Here is a 9,351-nt window from a genome sequence, read left to right on the forward strand (position 1 = left end):
AGTCTCCTTGCCCTCTTTCCCACTGTCTGTAGGGGGGTGGGTCCTCCGCAGCACCCACACCTTGGGACGCTGCTCCGAGCTGCCCACTGTCTGTGAGTCCAGCACCGCGGTCATAGCACGCAGACACGAGCTCCGACTGTAGCGCCCCTGCCACCATCCTCCTCCCTCCGTCCTTCTCCTCCTCGCTGCAAGCGGAGTGCACGTCCTGCTGGTCCCCCAGCCCCGGCAACGTGACCCGCACACAGAAGCATTAACGGCTCGCTGTTGTATTTCCAGGTCCGTGGCGCCCCAGCTGTGGGTATTTTGGGGGGGAGGGGCAGATGCTGCGCTTGCTCGGGCCGAGGTGTCTGCTCCGAGTCTACTGCCCCTGTTTCCTTTGGGGCAGCCTCGCTCCTCCTCACCCCGTCTTGCTTCGAGCTTGCTCCCAGCCACATGATCCTGCAGCACAGCAGCGGGTCAGACCCCATGCTGTGAGTGGGAGGAGGGCCTAATGATTTTATTGCCCAGGGGCCCAAGGTAATGTTAATACGGCCCCCGGTCTGCCGAGGAGTACTCGGTGCCCCTCTTTCCTTACTCAGAGGCGGAGAGCAGCCCCTGGTCCCGGCTGAACGTACTGTTTTCACTGTTGCATTCACACCGCAAACCTGCTTTAGACCAGGTATTTACATGCGATGTCAAAGGGGTTAAACTTGCTTTGACCCGTTTAAAAAAAGTTTTAAATACCTGGTCTAAGCAGGTTTTGCGGTGTTAAAGCAGCATTACTGACTCTCGAGCTTTAACCTCATTTCACATTGCCTGCCAATTTTGGCTGAAGAGTGTTTAACTGAAATAATTGATCAGAGATGCAAACAACTTGCTTTTAGGTGAATGCCACTTATTTAATGGCAATTTGGGTGACTTGTGTAAATTGTCCAGATCCAAAGAGTAGTGCTGGTATGAACCTTATTTATTTGAATGCATTGAACAAAACAAAACAAGTAAAGTAAGCATAAAATAAACTGTCAATCTTTTGTGCGCAACGTTATGTGGTTGTTTCGGCTCTCACTCTGCACTCTAATTTTCTAGTGGCTTGTTGCAAGATCACGTCTGTTTTGTGCTGGGCTGACTATTTCATATGGTTTCAACTGTTAACATCAGCTCATTGTTGGTTTTGTATTCTTCTAGCCATATCATTCTTTGTTACAGAAGCCATCTGTGCAACCCAGGGCCGGCTCTACCATTAGGCAGCTTTAGGCAGCTACCTAGGGTGCCAGGATCTGGAGGGCGCCACCATGTCTGTCTATCAAAAGATCAAGAATGTCTTGTTGTACTTAATGCAGGTGGCGGCTGTGGAACTTCTAAGACCTCACCTTCATACATTTTTCTTGAGGCATACTTCCCTAATTTGATGCTCCTTTTTTCTTGTACTCTGTTGTGGGTGGTAAGAGAGGGTGCAGGGGGCCTCCAGGAAAAGCAGGGGACTTGCCCACCTCCCCAGGGGGCAGGGTGGACCACCCAATTTTTGGGCCTCCCTGCCATTCCAGAAAGTTAGGCAAGTATGCCTTAAGGGTGTGGAAAGTGGTTATTAGTGGTAGTATGGAGGGGGGGGGGGGGCAGTAGGTTGAAGTTTTGCCTAGGGTGCTGAGAATCCTTATACCGGCCATGGTGCAACCACTGATACAAATGCCATAAGGCTTTATCTTGTATCCATCTATATGCCATACAGTTTGACCCGCGTCTCAAGCGGTTGCACTCACGCATAGCTACCCCATTCCCGTTCATCAGTGGCATCAATTGCCTTACAGATTCTCTGTCGGCTATTATCCCAGCGGCCATCCAACATTTCTGGTGCATCCACCTGTAGCCATGCAGTTTGCCAGACATTTGTAGCTGTTAGTAAATGAAGGATGGAGTGCATGGTAGTATACCTGAGCACCAAGTGATTATTGTTGGGGACTAGCTGCAAAGCACTAGGTACGGTCTGACTTCACCGTCCTGATAAATAGATAGTCATAAAAAGTGGGTTTTTGTGCTGAGCTCTATTCCTGTATCTTACTGTGGTGCACTGAATAAGTAGGCAAGGTACTTCTTTACTTTCACGGCGCCACTAGAAATCGCGGTCATCGCGGGCATTGAATGCACTAAAAATTCGGGTGCGACGCGATGCCCGCGATTTCCCATAGGGACCAATGTTAAATTTCTCAATGGACACGATTTTCTGTTCAATGCCTCAATTGACACGATTTTTCCATAGGAAACAATGTTAAATGGCCCACAGAGGCCAAATAGGCACCCTCAAGTGTGAAATGGCCCCCACAATTGTTAACGCCACCCCACGATCAACGTCAACCCGAAGCGTGGCGAGCGCAGCGAGCCCGCGAGGGGCGGCGGTACGCGTCCTCCGACCTTTTCATGCCCTACTATCCACTAGGGCGTGGAGTGAGAATAGAATAGTGTGGCGAGCGCAGCGAGCCACCGAGCCCGAAGCGTGGCGAGCGCAGCGAGCCCCGCGAGGGGACGCGGATACCTTCACAGGTAAACGCGTCCCTTCGCGGGCTTCACAGGTATCCGCGTCCCCTCGCGGGGCTCGCTGCGCTCGCCACGCTTCGGGCTCGGTGGCTCGCTGCGCTCGCCACACTATTCTATTCTCACTCCACGCCCTAGTGGATAGTAGGGCATGAAAAGGTCGGAGGACGCGTACCGCCGCCCCTCGCGGGCTCGCTGCGCTCGCCACGCTTCGGGTTGACGTTGATCGTGGGGTGGCGTTAACAACTTGAGGGTGCCTATTTGGCCTCTGTGGGCCATTTAACATTGTTTCCTATGGAAAAATCGTGTCAATTGAGGCATTGAACAGAAAATCGTGTCCATTGAGAAATTTAACATTGGTCCCTATGGGAAATCGCGGGCATCGCGGGCATCGCGTCGCACCCGATTTTTTAGTGCATTCAATGCCCACGATGACCGCGATATCCTATCTGTCCTAATCTAGTGGCGCCGTGAAAGTAAAGAAGTACCGTAGGCAATTTGTATGTGGTAACAATATTTTACTTGATAAACAAAATAATAAAATTAATAACAAGCGATACAGTTGCAAGTGCCTGGGTTCAATAAGTCTTAAGGTGCATACACACTCTACGATTTTTTGACCAATATCGTTCATTTTGGCACTAATGAACGATAATGCTCAAAAAATTGTGGAGTGTGTATGGGCAGGCCGACGAGCGGCGAACGACGGTGCGCGTTCCCGTCGATCGGTCGTCACCCGCCGCCGTCGCCCGTGCAGGGCAGGTCAATTTTACCTGCTCTGCCGTCGTTCGCCGCTCGCCTGGAGGAAAGCCTGCGGGAAGGATGCGCCGGGAGGAGACTGCCGCCGGAAGCCGCGCCCCCTGCCCTCCGACCTCCTCCATCACACTCTGCAGTGAAGACGGAGTTGCCGCTGGACAGAGACACGCTGCTGGGAGAAGACGCCGCTGGTAAGTATGTTAAAGTATAAAGGGTCCCCACTGTCCACCAATGTATTAAGTGCTTTTTTCACACTGCCACCAATGTATTTATTGAAAAAAATTATACCCCACTGACCACCAATGATTAAACTAATTACCCCACTGACCACCAATGAAACATATTACCCCACTGACCACCAATGAATCTAAATTAAAGTAATTACCCCACTGACCACCAATGGTTAATAAACTATCAGCCCGGCACCCACCAGCAAAGGGTGTCGGGGACAGCCCCAGGCTTCAACCCTGCCTGGGGTGGCCTTGGGGGGGGGGGGACACCTTTATTGGGGGTGTCCCCACTCTCCCAGGGACCCAGGCAGGGCTGACCAGTCAGGGTGTTAATGTGACGGCCGGGGCAGCTTATATAAAAAGTCTCCCCCGGCTGTGGCATTACACCACTGGCTGTTGGAGCCTGGTGCTGGTTCCAAAAATACGGGGGACCCCTACTCTTTTTGTCCCCCGTATTTTTGGAACCAGGATCAGTCCAAGAGCCTGGTGCTGGTTCCAAAAATACGGGGGACCCCTACTCTTTTTGTCCCCCGTATTTTTGGAACCAGGACCGGTCCAAGAGCCTGGTGCTGGTTGCTGAAATACAGGGGACCCCCTATTCATTTTGTCCCCTGTATTTCTAGAACCAGCACTGGCTCAAAGAGCCTGGGGCTGCATATACGGGTGTGGGTCAGTTGGTCACCAGACTGTCATTAGGTCGACATGCATTTAGGTTGACATGTGTCTAGGTCAACATGCTGAAAGGTGGACATAAGTGTAGTTTGACATTGGTAAGGTTGACAGGGTCATAAGGTCTACATGGATTAGGTCAACAGGGTCATTAGTAGTGTTCCCGCTAGGCTGTTTTAGCGATTTTTACAGGGCAAAATGCGCCCTGCCCTGCTAGCAGCGCCCTGCTAAAACCTGGCTGTGTGCAAAGGGAAGCGCAGCTCCGCCTTACACGGCGATTCCCAGCGCTTCTTTTCGTGACGTCCGTGCCCGGGAACGCCCAAAATTGTGACATCGGCGGGCCCGGTCTGCCCCCCTTGCGCTGCGACGCCCTGCCCGCCCTCATTTCTAGAGGGAACACTACATTAGGTCGACATGGGTAAGGTCGACATTGAAAAGTCAACAAGTTTTTTCAAGTTTTTATTTTTTAAATGTTACCTTTATGTCAACACAGTCAACATAAACTTATGGCTCACTGCGCTCGCCATGCTTCGGGCTTGCTACGCTCAGCACACCATGCCCTAGTGGATGGTAGGGCATAATATACCGCCTGTCGGCACATGTTGGCTCAAAACTGTTTTAAAAAACCATGTCAACCTAATGACCCTGTCGACCTAAAGTCTTGTCGACCTTACAGCATGTTGGCCTAAGGTCGAGTCGACCTAATGCTTGTTGACCTACTTGGTGGTGACCCAATGACCGTATTCTGGTTATACTTGGGAGGGGGGACCACCACGGTGTTTAAAAAAAATCAGGGGATCCCCCTACTCAGTTTGCCCAATGTTGTTGTTTTTTTTTTTTTTTTTTTAAACAGGACAGGCTCTTTGAGGCCGGGGCTGGTTACAGCCATGCCGGTGACTTTATACTGTTTTTTTTTTTTTAACTGCAGCCTGCTGGCTTGTATTAGTATTTAGTGACCATGTATATGGCCACTAAATGCGAATACAGCCATCTACATTTTGAAAATTTTAATGCTTGCGTGCACCATGTATGTTTGCCCCTACACTGTCCAGTTATACCCCTTTCCCACTGCAGCCTTTACACGGTAATTTGCCGTTTTTTTAGGCTTTGTAAACAGGTACAGCTGCAGTGGGAATGCTCCAGGTTGCTGTACCCGTTTAAAAATACTGTGTTTTTTTAAACGGGTAAAAAGCAGTGTTTTACCCATTTAAAAGCCATTTTTTGCAGTGGGAAAGGGGTAGACCTTTTACCCATTAAAAAAAAAACGGTATGGGGTCCCCCCCCCCACTGCCGTAACCAGCACCAGGCTGAAGGAGCCGGGGCTGGTATTAAAAGAATCAGGAAGCCCGACAAATAGGGGTTCCCTGATTTTTTTACAACCAACCCCAGGCTCCAGGTCCGGAGCTGGCTCCCAAAACACGGGGGACAAAATGACTAGGGGTCCCCCGTATTTTAAGAACCAGCCCCAGGCCAAACCATCCAGCAGGGTAATGCCACAGCCGGGGGACACTTATTATATAAGTTCCCGCGGCCAAAGCATTCATCCCTACTGACCAGTCAGCCTGGCCAGGGGCCCTGGGGAAGTGGGGACCCCCCAATAAAGGGGTCCCCCCCCCTCCAGGACTTACCTGACCAGGCTGAAGCCTGGTGCTTTCACCGATGCCCCTGTGCGGTGGGCATCGGGCTGATGGAATTGTGTAAAAAAATAGAATAAAAACTATTGTCTTTTACTGTGGAACTATGAGTCCCAGCAAGCCTCCCCCGCAAGCTGGGACTTGGAGAACCAGAAGTCCCAGCCTGCGGGGCATTAAAGGGCCCGCTGGAACTTGTAGTTCCACAGTAAAAGAAATAGTACAATAAACACACTGACATGTGAAAAATAAAAGTTTAATACATCCACATACTGATACTTACCTATCTTGAGCCCGTAGGTAGCCCTGGTCTGTGTCGGCGTCTGTATCCATGTATCGGGGGCGAAATATTGTTCAGCACTATATTGCTCAGTGTCTCCTTTTCATCAGCGACCTGTGGTGGTCGCTGATGAAAGGGAACCCCTGCGACCAGCGATCATAATGGGGTTAATGGTGCGTACACATGGAGCAATATGATCGCTGGCAATATATTGCTAGCAATCATATTGCTCAGTGTCCCGTTTTCTTTAGTGACCAGAGATGGTCGCTGATGAAAATGAAGAGGAGAAGAGGCGGGGGAAGTCACTGGTCGGAAGAGCATGCTCCTCCGACCAGCGACCATTTAGGGGCTGAAAACGGGAGCGCGCATCCGGCGATTTATCGCCGGTGCACACTTCAACTGCCAGCAATAAGGTCGCTCAGCGACCATATTGCGAGAGATAATAGCCCGTGTGTACGCAACTTAAGTGCTGCCTCCTCCCCCGCTACCCATGACGCAATACCAAGCCCCCACATGACGTCAGTGAACCGGCAATATTGCCCATTTGCTGATTTGATCTGCACAGACCGCACATGCAGAGTCGCACCGGGACTGAACAGTTTCTAAGTCACTTGCGACCCTGCAATTGCGGTCTGAAACCGGTATTAGGGTGGTATTTAGTGTTTTAGTTGTTGTTTTACTTTGTGTATTATAATTTTTTTTTTTTTGGAGCCATTTTTAACACATTTTTTGTCTAACAATTTTTAGTATAGAGATGTCAAGTGACAATGAAAAAAAAATTTTCTGGACTGGATTCATAGACATTTACCAAGCCAATGAGTGCCTTTGGAGAGTAAATAGTAAGGAGTACAGTAACAAACACAAGAAAGAAAAGGCCTTCCAACAATTAGTCACGTACAGTAAAAGCAAATTCAATGATGCTAACGTTGCCTGGGTCAAGAAGAGGATTCAGAATATGCGTACCGTTTTTAAGAAGGAGCACAAGAGGGTGGAGGATTCCCAACGTTCGGGAGCAGGGACGGCTCAAGTTCACAAACCATCACTGTGGTATTACAATCAACTCCTCTTCACTATTGGCCAAGACCCCAAGAGGAAGTCGTCATGCAACGACAAGCCAGGATCTCCCGGGGGTTTAGAGGATGAGCAGTCGGGCAGTGATGAACTGGTATGTAAATATAGATACGTGTGTATGTATATATATGTGTGTGTATGTATATATGTGTATGTATATCTATCTATCTATCTATATATAGGCAGGTGTGGTGCGGCACTCTCAGCATAATAAGACACACGAAGTCAGCTTGTGGTCAACGTTTCAATTTTATAGGCAAAATTGTCATCAGGATTTTGCCTATAAAATTGAAACGTTGACCACAAGCTGACTTCGTGTGTCTTATTATGCTGAGAGTGCCGCACCACACCTGCCCATACCTCTACCTGTGAGGGCACCGGCTCAAGTTACAAACCTGTCTCTGGGAGTGCCGATTCTTGGACAAGTTTCTATATATATATATATATATATATATATATTCTGTGGGTGTAGACCGCACTCTCACTTAGGAATTGGTGTCAACGGTGGCGTGTCCGTGAAGGGGCCCAGTGCTTGCTCCGTACTCCAAATTATAGGGGTTTTCTCTATTGTAGAGACACAGGCACTCGCCACTTTATCAAAATAGAGTCAGATTTTGATAACAATACTTGTCAAGTTTATTGCTTCAACATGTCAGAAGAGTTATATTGTAAAACGGAGTATGGTGATGTTTTTCAATATAACTCTTCTGGCATGTTGAAGAAATAAACTTGACAAGTATTTTTATCAAAATCTGACTCTACTTTAATAAAGTGGCGAATGCCTGTATATGTATGTGTATATGCATATATATGTGTGTGTGTGTGTGTGTGTATATATATATACACACAAACAATGGCGGCACACGCTAAAAGCAGAGTCGGAGTCACGTCATGGATGTCAAAATGACATCCATGACGTGATTCCGACTCTGCTTTTAGCGTGTGCCACCATCGTATGTGTGTGTATGTGTATACATATATATATATATATATATATATATATATATATATATATATATTCCTTCTTAACCATGAATATTTGTCATATGGTCACATTTTCACTTGCATACCTTACATTTTTGTAGGAAAGGTGTTATCATATCAGTGCGCTTCATAAAATAACCAAAACCATCTTATTACTTTATACAAAAAGCATCATCCCAGAAACAGACATAGAGGTAATAAACAAAGGGTGTACAAAGTGTCTGAGAACATCAGAATCTCTTGACACATCATACACCCTTTGTTTATTACACCTTACATTTTTGACAAATATGGTATTTTTACTTTCTACAAGCCACTGCACGTTTTTTGGTTTAAAGTTAAAAATATTTATTTATATTTTTATATATTTAACTCATTCTAGCTCGTTTTTTCGGACTTGGAAATGGACCCTGACATCAGTGCTCCGACAGACCGGGAAGCTACCGAGGCTGACACACCACCTCATCAACCTGCCACCAAGAAGAAACGAGTGGCGGCTAAAGCTTCCAGCGCACGACTAGCAAGAACAGAAGATTTTCTTAAACATGCGGAGGAGGTCCTTCAGAAACCCCCGGATGAATTCATGAAGTTTTCCATGAATGTTGGGTCCGAGATGCAAAAGTTGAATCCTGTCCAGGCACGGAGATTCAAACGGATTGTATATGATGCGCTGGCATGCGCGCTCGATGACCAACTACCCGAGCGCCTGGTGCTACCGTCACATACAATACCGCAGCCCACTGCTCCAGCTACCACCACCAATTACCCTTCATATCCGGCGTTTCCCCCTGCACCAATTCCTTCTCCACAGCCACCCTCCTATTCTTTATCGCAGGCCTATACGCCACCTCTCAGGTTTCCAAGTCCATCTACGAGTGGTGTGCACTCTGTATGGCAGAGTGCACATACCACTCTACATGGAGACGGGCATTTTGAAAGTTTGTGATTTTTTTTCACTTGTGTTTTCACGTGTGTTTTTTTTGTTGTTTGTGAAAATGTTCCGTTTTGCACTCTTGGGGTCTTGCTCCTGTATGTCGAGGAGTGGGTTATATTACCATAGTGATGGTTTTATGGACTTAAGACCCTATTTCCCGAACGTTGTAAATGTTTTACCTTCTTGTGCTCTTTTATTGACACTGTTTACATATTCATTTCCTCTTCTTGACCCTACTGATGTTAGCCAGTTGTGGCCTTTACTGTACGTGACTAGTTGTGGCCTTTACTG

At 47.9% G+C, this 9,351-nt stretch overlaps 1 protein-coding gene across 1 annotated transcript; it reads left to right on the forward strand.

The window, feature by feature from the left end:
- Positions 1–3,404: 3,404 nt before the first annotated feature.
- LOC146070587 (uncharacterized) lies at positions 3,405–9,072 on the forward strand. The gene is made up of 3 exons (XM_083179389.1): positions 3,405–3,452; positions 6,819–7,236; positions 8,509–9,072. The coding sequence occupies exons 2-3, from the start codon at positions 6,826–6,828 to the stop codon at positions 9,070–9,072; spliced, it is 975 nt and encodes a 324-aa protein (XP_083035515.1). The 5' UTR covers positions 3,405–3,452; positions 6,819–6,825.
- The last annotated feature ends 279 nt before the right edge of the window (positions 9,073–9,351 follow it).

The sequence above is a fragment of the Crinia signifera genome, chromosome 1, assembly GCF_055691185.1.
Source record: "Crinia signifera chromosome 1, ASM5569118v1, whole genome shotgun sequence".
NCBI lineage: Eukaryota > Metazoa > Chordata > Amphibia > Anura > Myobatrachidae > Crinia > Crinia signifera.

Bases quoted from the DNA above. Each gene is read 5' to 3' on its own strand.
- LOC146070587 (XM_083179389.1), top strand. From the start codon at position 6,826: ATGTCAAGTGACAATGAAAAAAAAATTTTCTGGACTGGATTCATAGAC. The intron at 7,237-8,508 runs GTATGTAAATAT...AACTCATTCTAG, and splicing joins AGTCGGGCAGTGATGAACTG to CTCGTTTTTTCGGACTTGGA.